Source organism: Acipenser ruthenus, chromosome 20 (assembly GCF_902713425.1).
Source record: "Acipenser ruthenus chromosome 20, fAciRut3.2 maternal haplotype, whole genome shotgun sequence".
Taxonomy (NCBI): Eukaryota; Metazoa; Chordata; class Actinopteri; order Acipenseriformes; family Acipenseridae; genus Acipenser; species Acipenser ruthenus.
In genome coordinates this window covers 13,202,753-13,227,307 of record NC_081208.1, presented here as the reverse complement: position 1 = coordinate 13,227,307, position 24,555 = coordinate 13,202,753, and the positions used below count along the sequence as shown (strand labels likewise).

At 46.5% G+C, this 24,555-nt stretch overlaps 1 protein-coding gene across 1 annotated transcript; it reads left to right on the top strand.

Annotated features, from left to right (window-relative positions):
* The first annotated feature begins 258 nt into the window (after nucleotides 1-258).
* Nucleotides 259-24,194, top strand: lrrc23 (leucine rich repeat containing 23). The gene is made up of 8 exons (XM_034042559.3): nucleotides 259-409; nucleotides 1,906-2,109; nucleotides 3,346-3,455; nucleotides 4,375-4,637; nucleotides 5,577-5,707; nucleotides 12,683-12,819; nucleotides 23,425-23,629; nucleotides 23,957-24,194. Exons 2-8 carry the CDS (start codon nucleotides 1,945-1,947, stop codon nucleotides 23,999-24,001), a joined length of 1,056 nt encoding a protein of 351 aa, XP_033898450.3. The 5' UTR covers nucleotides 259-409; nucleotides 1,906-1,944; the 3' UTR covers nucleotides 24,002-24,194.
* The last annotated feature ends 361 nt before the right edge of the window (nucleotides 24,195-24,555 follow it).

The window sequence follows — 24,555 nt, the reverse complement described above, 5'->3', positions numbered from 1 at the left end:
AATATCCTTTTCTTTCTATTCCTCTGTGTTGTCTATGGCAACCGGCTCTGCAGTACATACTAATAATTCATTTGATAATCTGCTTCTTTCACATAGTTCACATTTTGGTATATATACGCATATCCTGTTTTCCAGGGTCTTTTGGTCCATCTGCGTATATCTGTAACATCTCTTCCATGTTTTTAACATATTCCTGTCCTTTTGTCTTAGTTTCCATTTGATTTCCTTTCTTGCTGATCTTTGCTGCACAGTTCACATGTGTGTCTTTCTTTCCATGCCCTTTATAACGCTATAGACCCGCCCACTCCACCGCTGACCAGCACAACCCACGCCCCCGACGCGAGCGGCTTATTGTTCCCATGACGACAGCAGTAAACCGTCTCTCTCCATTGAGCTGCTTCGTGGAAAGGTAAGCAGCATGACCACAATTTTAGTTCAAATGTAAAATGATTTTAGGTAATAGTGTGAGATTCATGTTTTATTTATTCGGCTTATCGTTCACCCTCGCTATCTCTATTTAAAAAAAATACAATACGGGACCCGAGTACTGCAAATAAACAGAATTACAACTTCGCCAAGTTTGTCGAAATACTCACTTTCACGGTTGATATAAACGGTTAATTAGTTACCTGGGTTTAGCCATGTATTTATTATTATTATTATTGTTATTATTATTATTATTATTCAGTTAGTTGTTTTCGCTGTCACACACCAGGCGCTCATATCACAGTGTCTCTCTCTCTCTATTTATATTTTTAATTTAATCTTTGTTAAGAAGACAGGTTTATTTTGTAGTAAATACCTGCACCATGTAGCCCATACTTATGGTTTTGTAAACAGGTAGGGCCTGGTCCAGTGGTTAAAGAAACAGCCTTGTAACCAGGAGGTCCCCGGTTCAAATCCCACCTCAGCCACTGACTCATTGTGTGACCCTGAGCAAGTCACTTAACCTCCTTGTGCTCCGTCTTTCAGGTGAGACGTAATTGTAAGTGACTCTGCAGCTGATGCATAGTTCACACACCCTAGTCTCTGTAAGTCGCCTTGGATAAAGGCGTCTGCTAAATAAACAAATAATAATAATAATAATAATAACTCTGCAGCCTGGTTACACATGCAAAGTACTGGGGGGTCCGTCCCAAAGTGGAAAGAATTCACAACAAAATAAATTATATTTCCCAATAACAGACAAAAGCATTGTTTTCTAAATATAGAACATTTTCTTTTTCTTCATAATTATCTTTGCGAAAGTGACCTCTCTACCCGTATCTCTTACACTAGCTGACGTCTGTAATCACACATCTCTCTGTGCAGCATCAGTTTGGCGTTGCTGGTTTGCATGGTCAGCTCTGGAACTGCCTGCATCACTGCTCTCTAACAGTTAACAGCTTGGGATTAAAAACCACTAAACGATTAGATATCTGCTCTTTCTGTTAAAGGCTTTCTTTATTAGGGAGTTTGTTTCTATGTGAAAGACTGGAACTCCTCCTCCACTGGGGACTTGTACCACAGAAGTCACACTCGATACACCCATATCTCCTGATGCCTCCTCTTCATCAGTCATGCAGTCACACCCTTGAGCAGCTTTCTTCAAGACACCAAGAAAGAAATACCTCTAGTGCAAATATTGCTTTTAGTTTTCCAGCAGATTCTGTTATGCCGGGGTCTGTCTCCTAACTGAGAAATGATGTGATTTCACTAGCAGACACCCTACACACGACTTATTAACTTATTATAAATCACACAAATAAAGATTGGATTCAGGAACTGCCTTTAAACATACAATGTGTTGTTTTTTAACTAAGTTCTATGCAGGGTATGACATCACTGTAGACTGGAATGCTGCCAGTCCCTGCCGGTGATTGGCTGGTTTCTCCCATGTAATTCACAATGGTCTCCCTCCCGCAGGTTTGCATCAGGAGCGGCTCTGCACTGACACAGGAAGTGATGTCGGACCAGGAAGACGGAGAGGAGGGGCTGACAGAGGAACAGGAAGAGGAACAGGAAGAGGAAGTGCCAGCCCTCAGGGATTCAGAGCAGGAGGGGGTGAAGAAGGAAGGGCAGGAGGGAGAGGAGGAGGAGGAGGAGGAGGTCAAGCCTGAAGAGGAAGAGGTGAAGTCACTGACACAGTCTCTCTGTGTGTGAGTGTGGAAGAGGTGACATCACTGACACTGTCTCTCTGTGTGTGAGTGTGGAAGAGGTGACATCACTGACACTGTCTCTCTGTGTGTGAGTGTGGAAGAGGTGACATCACTGACACTGTCTCTCTGTGTGTGAGTGTGGAAGAGGTGACATCACTGACACTGTCTCTCTGTGTGTGAGTGTGGAAGAGGTGACATCACTGACGCTGTCTCTCTGTGTGTGAGTGTGGAAGAGGTGACATCACTGACACTGTCTCTCTGTGTGTAAGTGTGTGAGTGTGGAAGAGGTGACATCACTGACACTGTCTCTCTGTGTGTGAGTGTGGAAGAGGTGACATCACTGACACTGTCTCTCTGTGTGTAAGTGTGTGAGTGTGGAAGAGGTGACATCACTGACACTGTCTCTCTGTGTGTGAGTGTGGAAGAGGTGACATCACTGACACTGTCTCTCTGTGTGTGAGTGTGGAAGAGGTGACATCACTGACACTGTCTCTCTGTGTGTGAGTGTGGAAGAGGTGACATCACTGACACTGTCTCTCTGTGTGTGAGTGTGGAAGAGGTGACATCACTGACACTGTCTCTCTGTGTGTGAGTGTGGAAGAGGTGACATCACTGACACTGTCTCTCTGTGTGTAAGTGTGTGAGTGTGGAAGAGGTGACATCACTGACACTGTCTCTCTGTGTGTGAGTGTGGAAGAGGTGACATCACTGACACTGTCTCTCTGTGTGTGAGTGTGTGAGTGTGGAAGAAGTGACATCACTGACACTGTCTCTCTGTGTGTGAGTGTGGAAGAGGTGACATCACTGACACTGTCTCTCTGTGTGTGAGTGTGGAAGAGGTGACATCACTGACACTGTCTCTCTGTGTGTGAGTGTGGAAGAGGTGACATCACTGACACTGTCTCTCTGTGTGTGAGTGTGGAAGAGGTGACATCACTGACACTGTCTCTCTGTGAGTGTGTGTGTGTGTGTGTCACTGTTTCTATCAGTGTGTCAATATGTGTGTGTGTGTCTGTGCCAGTCTGTCTGTGTGTGTGTCTCTTTCTGAGTGTCTGTGTCTCTCTGCCCCTGCCTCTTCCTGTTTCTGTATCTCTGCGTGTCCCTGTGTGTGTCTCTCTCTCTGCCCCTGTCTGTGTGTTTCTCTATGTCCCTGTCTCTCTCTCTGTGTTGGGGCCGCAGTGGCTCACCTAGCTGTGTTCTCGCCCAGGTTGTGGAGTGTCCTCTCTCAGTGGAGATGGTGGCGGAGGGCCTGTCTCTGCTGTGCAAGGTCGGGAACGGGCTGGGGCACGCCTACACACGGCTGGACGTGAAGGAGAGGTGAAGAATAACCAGCATTAGGATCAGGATTGAGGCACTACTACTGCTGATAAAAATAACACTGCTGCAGTACGGATAGAGTAACACTACCACTGGCACTGCTACTGCTACTGCTACTGCTACTGCTACTGCTGCTGCTACTACTACTACTAATAATAATGACACTACAGTACTAATAGAATAGTACTACCACTGCTACTGCTACTAGTAATAATAATAATAATAATAATAATAATAATAATAATAATAATAATAATAATAATAATAATAATATACAAATGATTTCTTTAACAATAATACAGTCAATTCTCGTGAATACGAATTTCAAGGGACCAAAAAAAAAAAAAAAAAAAGTCTATTATCAGGAATCTAAGCCAAATGCATATTGTCAGTATTTCTTGAACACTGCACTCAATCACTATAGCCACTCGAAATGCAAGACAGGATCAGTCGTCCCAGAAGAGCACTAAAATACAGAGCAGAGCCGCTGATCTGGATGCCAGTTCATACATCTACCATTGCACTCAGCTGTTCGAACCAGGATGACGTTTTTTTCAATTTCTTCTTCCCTGCGGGGGGGCTCTAAAATAATCTGCACCAACAGTAAATTCGTGTTCAGTGAATTCATATTAAAATAAGTCATTTACAATAAGCCACTGCTAAATTTGGCCGGGACTCTGTAGAAAATTTGTAGTATCAGGAAATCTGTCTAATCTGAGTTCATTTTAATGAGAATTGACTGGAATAATAATAATAATAATAATCGTTAGACCACTATTTCTACTTCTACTAATGATTTAATTAATAATTGTAACCTTGAAAAAGAACACTACATTTCCCATGGTGCTGTGTGCCGGCCCTGCGCAGTGGTGGTGGGGGCTCATGGGAGTTGTAGTCTCCTGACGGCTTTCTTTTGCAGGGGTGTGACAGAGCTGTCCGCGCTCGCGCCCTTCATTCACGTCAGGTTCCTGGACGTGTCACAGAACCAGCTCCGCGACCTCTCACCCCTCACTTCCCTCACACACCTTCTCTGGATCAAGGCCGACGGGAATCAGCTCACCGGGTTCAAAGGTCAGCTGCTGGGGGAGCTGCCCTACCTGCAGTGGCTCAGCCTTGCATCAAATAAGATCCGGGGGCTGGAGGGGCTAGGCGGAGCTGTGCTGGAGTACCTGAACCTGACCGGTGAGAACAGGGACCCAGGCAATCAAACCAGTAACTCTCCCAGTAACCATCTCAGCCCTCCCAGTTACCCTCCCAGTGTCACCACAGCATTGTAACCCTGCCAGTGTGATCATAGCATTGTAACTCTCTCCCAGTAACCCTCCCAGTGCGATCATAGCATTGTAACTCTCCCAGTGTGATCACAGCATTGTAACTCTCCCAATGTGATCACAGCATTGTAACTCTCCCAGTGTGTTCACAGCATTGTAACTCTCCCAGTGTGATCACAGCATTGTAACTCTCCCAGTGTGATCACAGAATTGTAACTCTCCCAGTGTGATCACAGCATCGTAACCCTCCCAGTGTGATCATAGCATTGTAACTCTCCCAGTGTGATCACAGCATTGTAACTCTCCCAGTGTGATCACAGCATTGTAACTCTCCCAGTGTGTTCACAGCATTGTAACTCTCCCAGTGTGATCACAGCATTGTAACTCTCCCAGTGTGACCACAGAATTGTAACTCTCCCAGTGTGATCATAGCATTGTAACTCTCCCAGTGTGATCACAGCATTGTAACTCTCCCAGTGTGATCACAGCATTGTAACTCTCCCAGTGTGATCACAGCATTGTAACTCTCCCAGTGTGATCATAGCATTGTAACTCTCCCAGTGTGATCACAGCATTGTAACTCTCCCAGTCTGATCACATTGTGTGATCATAGCATTGTAACTCTCCCTGTGTGATCATAGCATTGTAACTCTCCCAGTAATTCTTCCAGTGTGATCACAGCATTGTAATCCTCTTTTTGAAAGCATTTGACTCTAGTGGCTTGAGCGGCTTGTGAGAAGCCCCCCCTGTGGTAGAATGTTTCATTCCTCCTCTCCCCTCCTCAGTGAGCGCACATTGTGAATGAAGCCCCCTCGTTCTAGAATGTTTCATTCCTCCTCTCCCCTCACAGGGAATCTCATCCAGCAAGTCTCTAGGCTGGATTACGGCTGCCTCTCCAACCTGGTGTGTTTGGAGCTCCGAGGAAACCAGCTGGAATCCACCGAGGGACTGCACCTGCCCAACCTGCGGTGCCTCTACTTGGTATGACCCGGGGATAGGGGGACAGGGAGGGGCAAAATATTAGGAGGAGGGTTAGGGAGAAGGAGAAATGGTAGCTACTTTACTTTAATATAATAAGATAAAATAACACTGATGAAGGCAGTAGAGCCCAAACGCTTGTCTGCTTGACACAGTCTCTTCCAGTTTCAGTAACACTGATGAAGGCACTATGCTTGTCTGTATGACTTGGTATCTTCCAAGAGGTGTTGTAACTGCTCTCCTCTCTCTCAGTATTAACCCTGTTCCCTCTCTCTCTCAAATTTAAATTCAAATTCAAAAAAGGTTTTATTGGCATGACAAAATAAAATTAAGTTTTGCCAAAGCAGTTAAACAACAAACATCAATAGAGACCCAATACAAACAGATAACCCCCCTGTTATAATCAGGGTTCATAAGGGGCCCCCAAACTTCACTGTCATACAGAAGAATTGCCTGAATGGCGCTGTCAAATTTTTTTAACCACAATTTTATTGGAGGTTTAATTTTGTAAAGATTTTTTATTGCATAAAAAGCCCTGCCTGCCTTGTCTTTTAATGCATTTAGAGCCAGGTTAAAACTCCCTGATGCACTGATTGTCAGACTCAGCTGTGCTCCAGTGTGGGGGACAGCAGGACCAGGTCATCTGCATAGAGCAGGAATTTAATTTCTGTCATCTAGAGTGAGTCCAGGGGCTGCAGACTGATCCAACATCGTGGCCAACTCATTAATATAGATGCTGAACAGTGTTGGGCTCAGACTGCAGCCTTGTCTCACTCCACGACCTTGGGTGAAAAACTCTTTACTTTGGTTGCCAATTTTCATAGCGCACTTGTTCTCTATGTACATTGACTTAATGATGTCATAGACTTTACCCCCTACACCGCTTTCAAGAATTCGGAGGAATAGACCTGGATGCCAAATTGAGTAAAAATGCCTTTTTTAAATCTATAAATCTCTCTCTCAGTATGCTTCTCTCTCTCTCTCTCTCTCTCTCTCTCTCTCTCTCTCTCTCTCTCTCTCTCTCTCTCTCTCTCTCTTTCTCTCTCTCAATTTCAATTTTCAATTTCAGTTGCTTTATTGGCATGACTGATTTTTTACAAGTATTGCCAAAGGACCGATGGGTACAATGAACATTTAAAACATATGTAAATAAAACAAAAACACAGTACTTCAAACACATCACAACAACAATAATGAGAATAATTATATATATATATATATATATATATATATATATATATATATATATATATATATATATATATATATATATTTTTTTTTTTTTTTTTTTTTTTAATTTTTTAATTTTAAAACACTGAAACTCAAAATCAATTATTGTAAGGTGACATTGGTTTTATGTTGGGAAATATTTTTAAGAAAAATAAAAAACTGAAATATCTTGCTTGCATAAGCATTCAACCCCCACACATTAATATTTGGCAGAGCAACCTTTCACTGCAATAACAGCTTTAAGTCTTTTGGGGTAAGTATGTACCAGCTTTGCACACAGTGTCGGAGTGATTTTGGCCCATTCTTCTTGGCAGATTTGCTCCAGGTTGTTCAGGTTGGTTGGACGACGCTTGTGGATCGCAATTTTCAAATAGTGCCACAGATTCTCAATGGGATTGAGATCAGGACTTTGACTGGGCCACTGTGTGAAAGGTGAATTTCCTCCCAAGCTTCAGTTTTTTAGCGGACTGAAGCAGGTTCTCTTGCAGTATTTCCCTGTATTTTGCTCCATCCATTCTTCCTTCAATTTTAACAAGATGCCCAGTCCCTGCTGATGAGAAGCATCCCCACAGCATGATGCTGACACCACCACACTTCACTGTAGGGATGGTGTGTCTTGAGGCATGGGCAGTGTTTGGTTTGCGCCACACATAGCACTTTAAGTTTTGGCCAAAAAGCTCTATCTTGGTCTCATCTGACCACAAAACCTTTTCCCACATCGCAGCTGGGTCACTCTCATGCTTTCTGGCAAACTCCAGACGTGCTTTCAGATGGTACTTTTTGAGTAACGGCTTCTTTCTTGCCACCCTCCCAAACAGGCCAGTGTTATGCAGAGCTCTTGATATGGTTGACTGGTGCACCATTACTCCACTCCCAGCCACTGAACTCTGTAGCTCCTTCAAAGTGATTGTTGGCCTCTCTGTGGCTTCCTTCACAAGTCTCCTTCTTGTTTGAGCGCTGAGTTTTGAGGGATGGCCTTTTCTTGGCAGTGCCTGGGTGGTGTGATGCAGCTTCCACTTCCTGATTATTGATCCAACTGTGCTCCCTGGGATATCCAAACACTTGGATATTATTTTGTACCCTTTCCCTAATCTATGCATTTGTATTACTTTATCTCTAACTTCTGTAGAATGCTCTTTGGTCTTCATTTTCCTTCAGATTCACAGCCTGACCAATGATCCTTCAACAGTTGGGTTTTTATCCAGAAAATGTGACAGCAACTTTAATGGTTCACAGGTGGAGGCCAATGGTAAGGTACTTGTGTCCTCGTTAGGGCAATTTCTTTCATCGGTGTAAACTGGGAGCTTCCACAGCACAGGGTTTGAATACTTAAAATAAAATATATCAAACAGAACGAAATTTCAATGTACCATTTGTAATTCAGTAATATGAGAGGATTGGTCAGGGGTCTGAATACTTTTGCAAGGCACTGTAAATATATATATATATATATATATATATATATATATATATATATATATATATATATATATATATACATATATATATATGTACTCTGTAACATGTATTTATTTATTTATTTTTCTTTTCTCTCCCTGTGTGAGGAGCCTCAGTGTCACTCCCTGTCCCTCAGGCTGTGGCAGGCGCTTGTGTACTGGGCTGCCACTTCTATTCAGCTTGTGTGCTCACCGAGGAGTCTGAGAAGTCTGTGCAGAGGTGTTGTATTTTTGAGCCTGTACTTTGTTAAGGTCTGTCTCTGTTTACTGTTTTTCACCCTGGTCAGGTATTCAGCCAGGGTGTAGTGTCTTTTTAGGACCCAATAGCATTCCAGTTTGCTTTGTGTTTTAGTGTGTGTGTGCGTACGCTGACGACCTCGTGGTGATGGTCAAGGGGGAGCAGGACATCAAGACACTGCACAGCACCCTTGTAGACTTTGAGACATTGTCCTCAGCCAAGGTGAACTGGGATAAAAGCTGTGCACAGTACATCATCTGAACATTAAATAGACAATAACACTGATGAAAATAATAATGATAATAATAAAGGTAAACAAATATAGATAATAACCACGTTATTAATAAGTTAACAATAACTGTGACAGGCGGCTGTGTACTGAGCTGCCAGTTGGACACAGCTGGACTCCTCTCCGAGGAGGATTGGGAGTTTTTGAGAGTCTGGCAGGTCTGGGAATGTTGTGCAGAGATTTTTTATTTGTGGGAAGAAAGTTTCCCTTATTTCTGTGTATTTTGTACACTGCAGTAGAAAGTGCATCTCTGTCTCTACTTGTTGGAGTTGACAGTGATGACACAGCCGGTCCTCTTTGGGCAGCCAGGTCTGCCTGTGTCGGCCTGTTTCTATGGCTAGGCTGTGCTCACTGAGCCTGTATTTGGTTAGGATCTGCCTCTGCTTGTTGTCTTTCACCCTGCTCAGGTATTCAGCCAGGGTGTAGTGTCTTTTTAGGGCCCGATAGCACTCTAATTTGCTTTGTATTTTTGTGTGTGTGTCCAAATAGGTGAGGTAGTTTTGTTTGTGTTGTGTTATAATTTGGTTAACTCGAATTGTCTGTGTTGGAGCAGTGCTGTCCTGAGGCTGGTTGGTGTTAGTGTGTGTTAGTGCATTGAGCTTCAGGACCAGCTGGCTGAGGGGACTCTTCTTTTGGCTCAGTTCTTGGTACTGCAGGGCTTTACTGTGGTAGGAGTTTGGGTTGCTTTGTTTTAGATGAAGCCAAAATTTAATTGCTCTTTTTTGTATTGAGATCAATAATGGATATTGACCTAGTTCTGCCCTGCACGCGTTGTTTGGTGTTTTTCTCTGTATTTGCAGGATGTTTTTGCAGAACTCTGTGTGCAGGGCTTCTATTGGGTGTTTATCCCATTTAGTGTAATCCTGCTCTGTGAGCGGACCCCACACTTCACTGCCATAGAGGGCAATGGGTTTGATAACACTTTAAAAAATTTTGAGCCAAATTCTAATGGGGAGTTTTATATAAAGCTTTTTCTTTATGGAATAGAAAGCCCTGCGGGCCTTCTCTCTTAGTGCATTCACTGCCGGGTTAAAGCTACCTGATGCACTGATGTTTAGGCCCAGGTAGGTGTAGTGCATGCAGTGTTCTATTGTGGTGTGGTGTAGTGTGAAGACGTATCTACTTTCCTGATATCTGGGTTTTTTCTGAAATATCATGATTTTAGTTTTGTTCATGTTTACTGCCAGGGCCCAGGTCTACAGTACTGCTCTAGCAGTGACAGGCTCTGCTGCAGCCCCTGCTTTGTGGGCGACAGCAGGACCAGGTCATCTGCGTAGAGCAGGAATTTAATTTCAGTATCAAGCAGAGTGAGACCAGGGGCTGCAGATTGCTCCAACACTGTGGCCAATTCATTGATGTAGATGTTGAACAGTGTTGGACTCAAACTGCACCCCTGTCTCACTCCACGCCCCTGTGAGAAGAATTGTGTTCTTTTATTGCCAATCTTTACACCACATTTATTTTCCATATACATTGATTTAATTGTGTCATAGGTTTTACCTCCTACACCACTTTGGAGGAGTTTATAAAATAATCCTTCGTGCCAGATTGAATCAAAAGCCTTTTTGAAATCTATAAAGCAAGCAAATAATTTATTTTTATTTTGGTTTACATGTTTGTCTATTAGGGTGTGTAGGGTGTAAATATGATCAGTAGTGCAGTGTTTTGGAAGGAAGCCAATCTGACTCTTACTCAAGACACTGTGTTCGGTAAGGAAGGCCAGTATCCGAGTGTTAATGAACTGCAGAATACCTTCCCCAGGTTACTACTCACACAGATGCCTCGGTAGTTATTGGGGTCGAATTTGTCTCCACTCTTAAAGACAAGGGATATAATCCCTTGGTCCCAGATGTCAGGGAAGTAGCCCACACTTAGTATCAGTTTAAACAGTTCGCGCAGGGCCTCCTTTAGCTTAGAGCTGCTGTGCTTCAGCATCTCATTGGAGACGCTGTCTACCCCGCTGGCTTTCCTATTCTGGAGGGTCTGCAGTTTCTCTTTAAGTTCCTGCGCAGTGATTGGAGAGTCCAGTGGATTCTGGTTGTCTTTAATTGACAATTCTAGTTTTTTCAGTTTTTCATAAATATTGTTTTGATCTAATGGTTGTTCATTGTGTGTTATGTTTTGATAGAGTTTTTCAAAATGGTTTTTCCATATATTTCCATTTTGTATGGCCAATTCTTCTGGTTTTGATTTATTTAGTTTTTTCCAATGTTCCCAGAATCGGTTTCAGCTAATGGACTCCTCGATTTCTGTCAGTTGCTTGTTGATGTGGTTATTTTTTTTCTGCTTTAGTGTGCGTTTATAGTAATTTAGAGTTTCACAGTAGCTGAGGCGTAAATCTTGGTTGTCTGGTTGTCTATGTTTTTGATTTGATAATTGCCTAAGTCTTTTCCTTATATTTTTACAATCTTCATCAAACCAATTTTCTTCTTTCAGTTTTTTCTTTTGAGTGTTCCGAATTATTTTTAGTTTGGATTTTAAAGCTGCCTGTCTAAATATTTCATTCAGGTTTTCTACAGCTAGATTTACTCCCTGTTTACTGTGAGTATGTGGTGTAACCAGAAAGGTGTTTAATAGTGATTGGATTTTTGGATGGCTGATTGCTTTCTGGTATTCTTCTGCACTGTTTGGAGCCCATCTGTAGGAATGATGGAGGTTATACAGCTTGCAGGGCTGTGTCTGTGTTTTGCTGGTCTGCTCTGTTCTTTTAAGGAACACAGTTATTTGACTGTGGTCTGACAGAGGAGATATTTGCCTGACAGTGAACGCACTAATAGAGGAAGGGTCTAGGTCAGTAATGGTGTAATCTACTACACTGTTGCCAAGAGCTGAGCTGTAGGTGTGTCTTCCTAAAGAGTCCCCTCGGATCCTACCGTTAATAATGTACAGGCCCAGGCCTTGACAGAGTTGCAGTAATTGTCTCCCACTTTGATTTATTTCTCTATCATAGCTGTTTCTCTGGGAGACAACAGGACTGGAATATAGGGGTTTTTGCCTGAATATATCTTGGTCTCCCTGTGTGCTGGTGAGGTTGGGCTGCTTGCCTGTCCTGGCGTTCAGATCTCCACAGATCAGAACATTTCCCTGGGCCTGGAAATGGCAGATCTCTGTGTGGAGACTGGTAAAGGTTTCCTCACTATAGTATGGGGATTCTGAGGGGGGGATATATATTGCACACAGGAAGATTTCATTTTGTGCAGAGACAATATTTCTGCTGATTTTAAGCCACAAATGTGACTCTCCCCGTTTAATTGGCTCTATTGAGTTGGTGAGCTCTGCTTTGTACCAAATGATTATTCCCCCAGAGTCTCTGCCTCGTCTGACTGTGGTCTTTTTCAGTGAGGGCACTATGATCTCCCTATAGCCTGAGGGACAGTGAGTGGACACGTCTGCCCTGCACAATGTTTCCTGCAGGATGATGATATCCAGGCCTTTCACTCTCTCTGTAAACTCTGGGGCTGTGCTCTTCAGCCCAAACACTGAGGAGCTCAGGCCTTGGATATTCCACATTGTGATGGACAAAGATTTAATCATATTTATATTTGCAATTCTTTTTCTATTTTTTGTCTTAGAATTAAACAAAACATTTTGGAGAAAAATAAATAAATAAATAAACAAATAAATAAAAAAAAAAAATTCTCTCTCTCTCTCTCTCTCTCTCTCTCTCTCTCTCTCTCTCTCTCTCTCTCTCTCTCTCTCTCTCTCTCTCTCTCTCTCTCTCTCTCTCTCTCTCTCTCAGTATTAACCCTGCTCCTCTCTCTCAGGCTCAGAACCTCATTAAGCGGCTGGAGGGTTTGGCTCATCTGGAGAAGCTGACCACGCTGCACCTGAGAGACAACCAGTTGGAGTCCCTGCAGGGGTTCAGTGCGGGAATGAGAGCTCTGCAGTACCTCAACCTACGGTAGGTGTGCTGGGAGTCAGGAGGGACAACTTGATATTCTCTCATATCTGCAGTATCTCTCTCTCTCTCTCTCCCTCTCTCTCTCTCTCTCTCTCTCTCTCTCTCTCTCTCTCTCTCTCTCTCTGTCTCTCTCTCTCTCTCTCTCACTTTCTCTTTCTCTCTCTCTGTCTGTCTATTATAAATTCAAATTCAAAAGAGGCTTTTTTAAAGCAGTTTTAAAGCATTTAAACAACAAACATCAACACAACTCATCAATACAAACAACTCATCAATACATATCCCCAGTGTCTTTGACCCTGACCAGGTATTTATCCATGGTAAAGTCTCTTTTTAGGGCCCGATAGCACTCTAGTTTGTTCTGTGTTTTTAATTCGTACTGTGTTTAAAGTGTAAAGTTACAGTTCACATTTAATGAGATCAGTTTATGGTTTATGTTTATGTTTTTTTTTTAATGTAGGGACAGATTACCTAATTTTTTTTGCGCAGATCAGATTGAAGAGTTTTCTTCTCTCGTTCACTTCCGAGGTGGCTGGCTTTCTTGCTCTGGAGGCTGCTGCAGCATAGCTGTGTGGCTGTGCGGGTCGCTGGTACCACTCCTTGCTGCTCTGGGTTAGGTCTTTGGGGGCTGGGATGGGGCTCGCTGGGATGGGTCTCCTTGTGGTCTCAGTGGCTGGGTGTTCCTGCATACTCGCAGGTGGTTGGGTATGCTCCTGTTCTTAGGACGCCCTCCTGGTTGAGGTGCACCTGGTCGTACAGGTGGTGGTGCTGGATGGTGCAGTGGTTGGGCATCGGGGCGCAGCTCTGGGACACCTCCACGTTGATGAGCTGAATGGTGCGCTGGGGAGGGGAGGTCAGTGTCAGTGTGTGTGTGTGTCAGTGATGAGGGGATGTGTGTGTGTGTCAGTGATAAGGGGAGGTGTGTGAGTGTCAGTGTGTGTGTGTGTGTGTGTGTGTGTGTGTGTCAGTGATGAGGGGAGGTGTGTGTGTGTCAGTGATGAGGGGAGGTGTGTGTGTCAGTGTGTGTGTGTGTGTGTGTGTCAGTGATGAGGGGAGGTGTGTGAGTGTCTGTGTGTGTGTGTGTGTGTGTCAGTGATGAGGGGAGGTGTGTGTGTGTGTGTGTCAGTGATGAGGGGAGGTGTGTGTGTGTCAGTGATGAGGGGAGGTGTGTGTGTCAGTGTGTGTGTGTGTGTGTCAGTGATGAGGGGAGGTGTGTGTCAGTGATGAGGGGAGGTGTGTGTGTGTGTGTGTCAGTGATGAGGGGAGGTGTGTGTGTGTCATTGTGTGTGTGTGTGTCAGTGATGAGGGGAGGTGTGTGAGTGTCAGTGTGTGTCAGTGATGAGGGGAGGTGTGTCAGTGATCTGGGGAGGTGTGTGAGTGTCAGTGTGTGTGTGTGTGTCAGTGATGAGGGGAGGTGAATGTGTGTCATTGCTAGGGGTATCAGTGTGTGTGTGTCATTGCTAGGGGTATCAGTGTGTGTGTGTCATTGCTAGGGGTATCAGTGTGTGTCAGTGTGTGTTATTGCTAGGCGTGTCAGTGTGAGTGTGTGTGGGTCATTGCTAGGGGTGTCAGTGTGTGTGTGTGTCATTGCTAGGGGTATCTGTGTGTGAGTGTGTGTCATTGCTAGTGGTGTCAGAGTGTGTGTGTCATTGCTAGGGGTGTCAGTGTGTGTGTGTCATTGCTAGGGGTGTCAGTGTGTCAGTGTGTGTCATTGCTAGGGGTGTCAGTGTGTGTGAATGTGTGTCATTGCTAGGGGTATCAGTGTGTGTGAGTGTGTGTCATTGCTAGGGGTGTCAGTGTGTGTGTGTGTCATTGCTAGGGGTGTCAGTGTTTGAGTGTGTGTCATTGCTAGGGGTATCAGTGTGTGTCAGTGTGTGTCATTGCTAGGGGTGTCAATGTGTATGCGAGTGCTGTGCTGTCCCTGGGCTGCTCTGTAGTTGGTGTCGCAGCCGCTCCAGCTCTCGCTGCACGCTCCTCAGTTTGCTCTGCTTTGCTCTGCTCTTTAGTTTGTGTCGCAGTCCCTCCAGCTCTCCCTGCACGCTCCTCAGTTCGCTCTGCTCTGTAGTTTGTGTTGCAATCCCTCCAGCTCTCCCTGCACGCTCCTCAGTTTGCTCTGCTCTGTAGTTTGTGTTGCAGTCCCTCCAGCTCTCCCTGCACGCTCCTCAGTTGGCTCTGCTCTTTAGTTTGTGTTGCAATCCCTCCAGCTCTCCCTGCACGCTCAGTTCGCTCTGCTCTTTAGTTTGTGTTGCAATCCCTCCAGCTCTCCCTGCACGCTCCTCAGTTCGCTCTGCTCTGTAGTTTGTGTTGCAATCCCTCCAGCTCTCCCTGCATGCTCCTCAGTTCGCTCTGCTCTTTAGTTTGTGTTGCAATCCCTCCAGCTCTCCCTGCACGCTCCTCAGTTGGCTCTGCTCTTTAGTTTGTGTTGCAATCCCTCCAGCTCTCCCTGCACGCTCAGTTGGCTCTGCTCTTTAGTTTGTGTTGCAATCCCTCCAGCTCTCCCTGCACGCTCCTCAGTTCGCTCTGCGCTGTAGTTTGTGTCGCAGTCCCTCCAGCTCTCCCTGCACGCTCAGTTCGCTCTGCTCTGTAGTTTGTGTCGCAGTCCCTGTAGCTCTCGCTCTTCACTGTCTTCAGCTCGCTTCTCAGAGCCTGGTTTTCTTGTTCCAGCTCCTGCAGAGCCCCTCTTCATCTTTGCCCTGTGCTCTGTCTTGAGCTGGTACACCTCGTCCCTGAGCTGCTCCGACACGCTGGTCTTGGACAGTCTGGCCAGGGTGTGCTCCCTGAGCTCGGTGACCTCCAGCTCCAGCACTGACAGGCACTCCTTCAGTGTTTTCAAGTTGCTGCTGAGTTTGGGGGCAGGCTGCAGGGCTGTGCTGTGCTGGTGGGGGTGGGGGTGGGCTGCAGGGCTGTGCTGTGCTGGTGGGGGCGGGCTGCAGGGCTGTGCTGTGCTGGTGGGGGCTGTGCTGGTGGGGGCAGTCTGCAGGGCTGTGCTGTGCTGGTGGGTGCTGTGTTGATGGGGCGGGCTGCAGGGCTGTGCTGTGCTGATGGGGGCTGTGCTGATGGGGGCGGGCTGCAGGGCTGTGCTGTGCTGGTGGGGGCAGGGGGCAGGGCTGTGCTGTGCTGTGCTGGTGGGGGCAGGACTGTGCTGTGCTGGTGGGGGCAGTCTGCAGGGCTGTGCTGTGCTGGTGGGGGCGGGCTGCAGGGCTGTGCTGTGCTGGTCGGGGGGGCTGCTTAGCTGTGCTGTGCTGGTGGGGGCAGGGGGCAGGGCTGTGCTGTGCTGGTGGGGGCAGTCTGCAGGGCTCTGCTGTGCTGGTGGGGGCTGTGCTGGTGGGTGCAGTCTGCAATGCTGTGCTGTGCTGGTGGGGGCGGGCTGCAGGGCTGTGCTGTGCTGGTGGGGGAAGGGTGCAGGACTGTGCTTTGCTGGTGGGGGCTGTGCTGGTGGGAGCAGGGGGCAGGGCTGTGCTGTGCTGGTCGGGGCAGGCTGCAGGACTGTGCTTTGCTGGTGTCCAAGGCGGTGGGGTGCTGTGTATTGAACAGCATGTTGCTCTTTGTCCTGCTGTTCCCCAGTACAGTATTGTCTGTGATTAGGATCTCTGGGGACTCCCTCAGCCCTCTGTTTTTATATTGTATATTTTTCTGAGCAGTCTCTCAGGACACTGTAAAGCCATAAATATTTGTGAACCTTTTATACATTTTTGGCGTGAAGATCAAATTCCACTAACAATACATACTTTGTATATATTGCAACAGGCCGCCAACATTTCTGGAGCAAAATAGGTTTTATGGGTGTGACTCGCTGCATATTTTGGTTGCAAATATGTATGGCTTTACAGTATTGTATTGCAATGCTCTGCTTGGCTCTGGAGCTGCTGCTCAATGTAGCAATATTTGCAACATCTGTATTATTTTCAGTCTTAGTTGGGGTGCCTTCTTCAGCTGCCAACTGATTCAAACTGCCATTGCATTTTTTGAATTTTTGAATTGTGTAGTGGAAGTTTTTATCCTTCTTTGAACCTAAGCATGGTAGAAGTTTACCTTCCTTTGGAGACCCCAAACAGAGACTCAGCGAGGAGACAGAGTAAAAAACATCAAGGGTTTATTTAAGTTTGCAAACTGGAGCGTTCAACAGAGTGACACAGACTATTAGCAATCGCAGAATCGCACACCGAGCCGTTTCTGGCTCCTCAATATATAGTCAGCTTAAACAAGCTTAAGGCAGGAAACTAATCGTCCTGCCCTTATAAGGCACTTAACGGCCGGAGTGGGTGGCGTCAGACCAGATGCAGGAAATAAACAGACAGAGATTTGGGGTTTGGTGAAGCTGAGCGAATGGTTTCGCTCAGCATTTAATAAAACAGCACAGAAAATAAAAGGTTTGAACAGAACACAAAACAGGACACGGCACTTGTAGCCAAAATAAACAGACAAACAAAACAAACTAACACTTAACAAACGGTGCACGGAGACAAACAAACACGGTGAGAACAAACACTTTACGTTTTATTTTGCTTTTCTTTCTCCTTCTCTCTCTCCCGTTCTCCACTCTCGAACACCCAACCCTGACTGCAAGAAATGTGCGTCTATATATACACTATTGTGCTGGGATTCAATTACTAATTAATTATTCACTTGAATCCCAGCACGTGAATTAATTCTGTGCAACCCCGTGCTCACATATTACATTTAACCAGCATGTGAAGTGATTTGTGCTCTCCTCGTGCCTAAATACAAATCTACACTTTTTAAATACACGTGAAACACAGACCCGTTTATATCCCGTGTACCAATGACTATACACCAACATTAACACACGCACGCAACATACAACACATAACACACAAATGCACACAGGGGCGGGGCGCATTGCCACATATACCCCCCCTTGTGCGCAGCACACATGGCCTCAATGGCCACCTCCCCCCTTAAAAATCCAGCAGTCCAGAACAAAGTCTCGGGCTGGGAAGGGAGGCTTCAGTGGGCCCATGGCTGGCCATGCTGTCAGCACCCCTGCCGGTAGTGGCACGGCTGACAGCCTGCTGGTCCACGCCTGCAGCGAAATTGCTGCGGGGGATGCTGGTCTCCTGACCTCTCCCCCGATCTCCGGCAGCGAAACTGCTGCAGTGGGAGCAGGTCTCCAGACCTCCTCCACTTTCTTCGTGGCCGACAGCTCCCCTTTCTGGGGCTCCGGCCACCGTACTCCCTGTGGTGGAAGTACGGGAAGCAGAGACAGCTCCTGCTGTTCTGCTTCTGGCAGTGGCGGAGGCAGAGGCAGCTCCTGCTCCTCTGCTCCTGGAAGTGGCAGAGGCAGCTCCTGCTCCTCTGCTCCTGGCGGTGGTGGTGGCGGAGGCAGAGGCAGCTCCTGCTGCTCTGCTCCTGACGGTGAAGATGGTGGAGGCAGAGGCAGCTCCTGCTGCTCTGCTCCTAGTGGAGGAAGCGGTGGAGGTGGCGGAGGCAGAGGCAGCTCCTGCTGCTCTGCTCCTTGCGGTGGAGGCAGAGGCCATGGGGCTGATGCTGGCCACTCAGAGGGAGGCTGTGGCGGTGCTGGCTCCCTCTGCTGTGGCGGCTGGGCTGGTGTGCGCCATGCTCCCTTCAGCAGCATAAATAGAGGCTGCTGGGGGACACCAGCATCCTGCCCTTCTCCCTCCCAGAAAAATTCAGGGGGTTGAGCCTGTAATTTCTCCCCTTCTGGCTCTTGGGACGGCAGCGATGGGGACAGCAGGCATTGTTCTTCTGCTGGTGGAGGTGGAACCAGCAGGTATTCTCCGTCTGCTGGCAGCTTGGGTCCTAGGGCTGTGGAAGCCCCGACTTCCCTCTCTTTGGGCTGTGGACGCACCGACTCCTCCCTTTTGGGCTGTGGACGCCCCGACTCCTCCCTGTTGGGCTGTGGATGTACCGACTCCTCTCTGTTGGGCTGTGGACGCATCGACTCCTCCCTTTTGGGCTGTGGACGCACCGACTCCTCCCTTTTGGGCTGTGGACGCACCGGCTCCCCCCACTCAGGCGTAGGACATTCGGGCTCCTCCCACTCAGGCGTAGGACGTTCGGGCTCCTCCCACTCAGGCATAGGACGTTCGGGCTCCTCCCACTCAGGCGTAGGACGTTCGGGCTCCTCCCACTCAGGTGTAGGACGTTCGGGCTCCTCCCGCTCGGGCTGTGGACGCTCGGGCTCCTCCTGCTCGGGCTGTGGACGCTCGGGCTCCTCCCGCTCGGGCTGTGGACGCTCGGGCTCCTCCCGCTCGGGCTGTGGACGCTCGGGCTCCTCCCGCTCGGGCTGTGGACGCTCAGCCTCCTCCCGCTCGGGCTGTGGACGCTCAGGCTCCTCCCGCTTGGGCTGTGGACGCTCAGGCTCCTCCCGCTCGGGCTGTGGACGCTCAGGCTCCTCCCGCTCGGGCTGTGGACGCTCAGGCTCCTCCCACTCGGGCTGTGGACGCAAAACCAGCAGGCATTCTTCCTCTGCTGGTGGAGACGGGGACAGCAGGCATTCTTCCTCTGCTGGTGGACCTGCTACCTGGGCTGCTGTTCCACTTATAATTGCCTCCAGGTAGCGGAGGACCAACCCCACACCTTCCTCCCAGGTGCTTACGGTATGTTCCCTTGCATACGCCTCCCATCGCTCACTGTCCATCAACCGCAGGAACCGGACGGCTACTGGTATCGACTGGGCCTCCAGCCCAGCATTTTCCCGGATCCAGTCCCGCAGTTTGATGGCGTCTTCTGCCATATTTCCTCTTTTTTTATTTATTTTTTAAAATCCAAATATGCGGTTCCTGCTCTGGCCTGAGTCCTGGCGGCGCTGTAAATCCCACGCAGGACACCACGTGTCACAAAGACGGCCGGAGTGGGTGGCGTCAGACCAGATGCAGGAAATAAACAGACAGAGATTTGGGGTTTGGTGAAGCTGAGCGAATGGTTTCGCTCAGCATTTAATAAAACAGCACAGAAAATAAAAGGTTTGAACAGAACACAAAACAGGACACGGCACTTGTAGCCAAAATAAACAGACAACCAAAACGAACTAACACTTAACAAACGGTGCACGGAGACAAACAAACACGGTGAGAACAAACACTTTACGTTTTATTTTGCTTTTCTTTCTCCTTCTCTCTCTCCCGTTCTCCACTCTCGAACACCCAACCCTGACTGCAAGAAATGTGCGTCTATATATACACTATTGTGCTGGGATTCAATTACTAATTAATTATTCACTTGAATCCCAGCACGTGAATTAATTCTGTGCAACCCCGTGCTCACATATTACATTTAACCAGCACGTGAAGTGATTTGTGCTCTCCTCGTGCCTAAATACAAATCTACACTTTTTAAATACACGTGAAACACAGACCCGTTTATATCCCGTGTACCAATGACTATACACCAACATTAACACACGCACGCAACATACAACACATAACACACAAATGCACACAGGGGCGGGGCGCATTGCCACAGAAGCGTATACCATTTTAGGTAACAGAGAATTGTAAAAAGAGGAAGTATTAACTATGTTTGGTGAATACAGGGTGCAGCTGTTTTGTAACATATATGGCAATACAAAAATAAGTGCAGAGGCTGTTCTTGTGGTTTCTCTAAAAGTTGTTTACTTTAATTTCTCTTTGGTCTGTAGAGATGGGGTGAGTGATGGCGGAGTTCTGATTGGCGGCTGTCATATCAGCCGATGGGGGAATTGCTCCTCCCGTGAGTTCCAAGGAACAGCTAGCTCAGGCTAATTGTAAAATACTTAATAAACATAAAGATATTATTTCTTATAGCTCATGTTCTACTCGTCCTATTGACTCGGGACAGGTCTCTACTTAAACTTAACGTTACTATCTATATAGGCGTATTAATTGCTAATAAGCGAGCTAAGCAATTGCCATGAAATTTCCATAACAGTTCCCTCCTTTGGTACCGTGCAGACCCGGTACCACACTTAAACAGCGTCATCGGCAATTGCCTCAAGTGGATTTAAATCAATGCCTTCTTCACTTGAGTTGTATCATCCTGTTTCAGTGGTTGATAGCCACTAGTGCAGTAAATCTGCTAGTGGAAAAGCTTTATTTATGTATTTATTTATTTTAATTCTGTTGTCTTTGCCTTCTCTGTAGTGCAGTAGTGGCTGGTGAATTCTGAGATGTGGGGCATTAATATAAAAACTAAAAAATATACAGTACTGTGCAAAAGTTTTAGGCAGGTGTGAAAAAATGCTGTAAAGTAAGAATGCTTTTAAAAATAGACATGTTAATAGTTTATATTTATCAATTAACAAAATACAAAGTGAGTGAACAGAAGAAAAATCTACATCAAATCAATATTTGGTGTGACCACCCTTTGCCTTCAAAACAGCATCAATTCTTCTAGGTACATTTGCACACAGTTTTTGAAGGAACTCGGCAGGTAGGTTGGCCCAAACATCTTGGAGAACTAACCACAGTTCTTCTGTGGATTTAGGCAGCCTCAGTTGCTTCTCTCTCTTCATGTAATCCCAGACAGACTCGATGATGTTGAGATCAGGGCTCTATGGGGGCCATACCATCACTTCCAGGACTCCTTGTTCTTCTTTACGCTGAAAATAGTTCTTAATGACTTTCGCTGTATGTTTGGGGTCGTTGTCATGCTGCAGAATAAATTTGGGGCCAATCAGATGCCTCCCTGATGGTATTGCATGATGGATAAGTATCTGCCTGTACTTCTCAGCATTGAGGAGACCATTAATTCTGACCAAATCCCCAACTCCATTTGCAGAAATGCAGCCCCAAACTTGCAAGGAACCTCCACCATGCTTCACTGTTACTTGCAGACACTCATTCATGTACCGCTCTCCAGCCCTTCGGCGAACAAACTGCCTTCTGCTACAGCCAAATATTTCAAATTTTGACTCATCAGTCCAGAGCACCTGCTGCCATTTTTCTGCACCCCAGTTCCTGTGTTTTCGTGCATAGTTGAGTCGCTTGGCCTTGTTTCCACGTCGGAGGTATGGCTTTTTGGCCGCAAGTCTCCCATGAAGGCCACTTCTGACCCGACTTCTCCGGACAGTAGATGGGTGTACCAGGGTCCCACTGTTTTCTGCCAATTCTGAGTTGATGGCACTGCTGGACATCTTCTGATTGCGAAGGGAAGTAAGCATGATGTGTCTTTCATCTGCTGCAGTAAGTTTCCTTGGCCGATCACTGCATCTACGGTCCTCAACGTTGCCCGTTTCTTTGTGCTTCTTCAAAAGAGCTTGGACAGCACATCTGGAAACCCCTGTCTGCCTTGAAATTTCTGTCTGGGAGAGACCTTGCTGAAGCAGTATAACTACCTTGTGTCTTGTTGCTGTGCTCAGTCTTGCCATGGTGTATGACTTTTGACAGTAAACTGTCTTCAGCAACCTCACCTTGTTAGCTGAGTTTGGCTGTTCCTCACCCAGTTTTATTCCTCCTACACAGCTGTTTCTGTTTCAGTTAATGATTGTGTTTCAACCTACATATTGAATTGATGATCATTAGCACCTGTTTGGTATAATTGTTTAATCATACACCTGACTATATGCCTACAAAATCCCTGACTTTGTGCAAGTGTACCTAGAAGAATTGATGCTGTAGATAATCAGGCTCACCTTCACTGTCTCTGCACTGCTCTGCAGTGCGTAGATAATGTTGATAGAAGAAGTAAGTCATCAGCATGAAGCAGACAGTTAATGTTCATGACTCCGAGCTGTAGGCCTGGGAGTGAGGGCTGGTCCAGCCTGGTGGCCAGGTCATTGATGTACAGGTTAAAGAGGACTGGGCTCAGGCAGCAGCCCTGTCTGAAAGCAGCTATTCTTTTGCCATTGATCACCACTCTTGTATATTGCTGTGATGAGACCTTCAGACCATATTTTTGGAAAGTGTCCATATTGGAAAACTAAACTGAATATTTGTATCAATGCCTGCTGTATTCGGAGTGCTGTATTTCAGCATCTCATTTAGGATTCCCCTGGCTGTAGTTTATGTAGCTGTTCTTTGATCTCTTGCAGTGTTATAGGAGTGTCCACAGGTGACTGGTAGTCTTTGATTCTAGTGTGGGTAGTTTATCTACGAATCTGGTTTGTTCTTCTGAGAGCTCTGCTTTGGGAATTGCTCCGAACAGTTATTTAAAATGATTTTTCCAAGTGGAGCCACAGTGGATCGGTAGATCAGTGAGTGGTTTTGTGTTGTGGAGTTTGTTCCACTTGCTCCAGAAAAAGTTACTACGCAGAGCTTCCTCTATTTCTGCCAGTGTTTTGTTTAGACTTTCATTTTTTCTGCCTAGCGGTTGATTTGAACTGTCGCAGTGTATGGTGGTAAGCAGCTCTGAGTTATTGCGTAATCTACTGCCAAGAGGAGAGTGGAAAGTATACTGACCTAGTGAGTCACCTTTATTTCTACCATTTAATATTGAGAAACCAAGTCCTTTACAAAGATTTAGTCATTTTGTTCTATTATTATTGCTAACTTTGTCAAAGCTATTTCTTTGTTCAAGGACAGGGTTGGAGTATATTTTGTTCTCCCCAATGATGTATCTGATTCCCTCAGTATTAAGGAAATCCTTTTCTCTACCTGTCTGTGCATTTAGATCCCCACATAACTTAATCTTCCCCTCTCTCTCTCTCAGGGGTAACCTGGTCTTCTCCCTGGCTGAGGTCCGTGCTCTGGTTCCTCTCTTCGGGTCTCTCCGGGCCCTGGTTCTGTCTGAGAACCCGCTCTCTGAGTCTGAAGACTACCGGCTGTCAGTGCTGGGGATCCTGCCACACCTAGAGAGGCTGGACAAGGATCCTGTGAGCCGGGAGGAGAGGGAGGAGGCAGAGCAGAGAGAGAAGGTGAGAGGAGAGGGGAGAGGGGGAGCAGAGAGCAGGTGAGAAGAGAGGGGTGAGGGAGAGCAGGTGAGAGGAGGGGGGAGCAGAGAGGAGAGGGGAAAGGGGAGGCAGAGAAGAGAGAGCAGGAGGGAGGTGGCAGAGTAGAGAGAGAAGGTGAGAGGAGAGAGGCGAGGGGGAGGAAGAGCAGGTGAGAGGAAAGGGAGAGGGGGAGGCGGAGGGGGGAGTTAGAGGAGAGAGGAGAGAGAGGGTCAGCTGCTTATTGCTGTTATATAACTGTGTCTTCTCAAGTTAATAAAACTGAAACTAAAAAAATAAACTTTTGTATTTAAGGAGATCGTGGAGGCAGAGAATACTGAACTGGATACTGAAACCTAGCAGCCAGACAACCCAACACCCACATCCTTCTCTTCCACACACACACACACACGCACAGACACAGACACAGACACACACACACACACACACACACACACACACACACACACACACACACACACACACACACACACACACACACACACACACACACACACACACACACACACACACACACACACACAGACACACACATACACACAAACACAGACACAAAAGTTTTATTTTAAATAAAATGTGGAATTTATAAAAAATAAATGTTTTTTTTAAATATATTTGTTTTTATTTATTTGTTAATTTCCAAAACAGTTCCCGTAGTTTTCTATATTATACAGCAGGGACACCAGCAATGAGTCAAACAGCTCCCCTGAGTTTCAATCTCCACAGGGGAAGGTAGAGAGAAGGGAAAAGAGAGGTGAGAATGGAGTGTGAGAGGGGGGAAGGGAGAGAGTGAGCAGGACCCCCCCTTTCTAAAAGCACACAGAGGGTTTATTGATGCAGCTTCATTCCTGGTTTGTGAAAGACCAGATTAAGACCCAGGTCACTGAACCACT

Bases quoted from the DNA above. Each gene is read 5' to 3' on its own strand.
- lrrc23 (XM_034042559.3), top strand. From the start codon at position 1,945: ATGTCGGACCAGGAAGACGGAGAGGAGGGGCTGACAGAGGAACAGGAA. The intron at 3,456-4,374 runs GTGAAGAATAAC...TTTCTTTTGCAG, and splicing joins CGGCTGGACGTGAAGGAGAG to GGGTGTGACAGAGCTGTCCG. The intron at 23,630-23,956 runs GTGAGAGGAGAG...TTTGTATTTAAG, and splicing joins AGGCAGAGCAGAGAGAGAAG to GAGATCGTGGAGGCAGAGAA.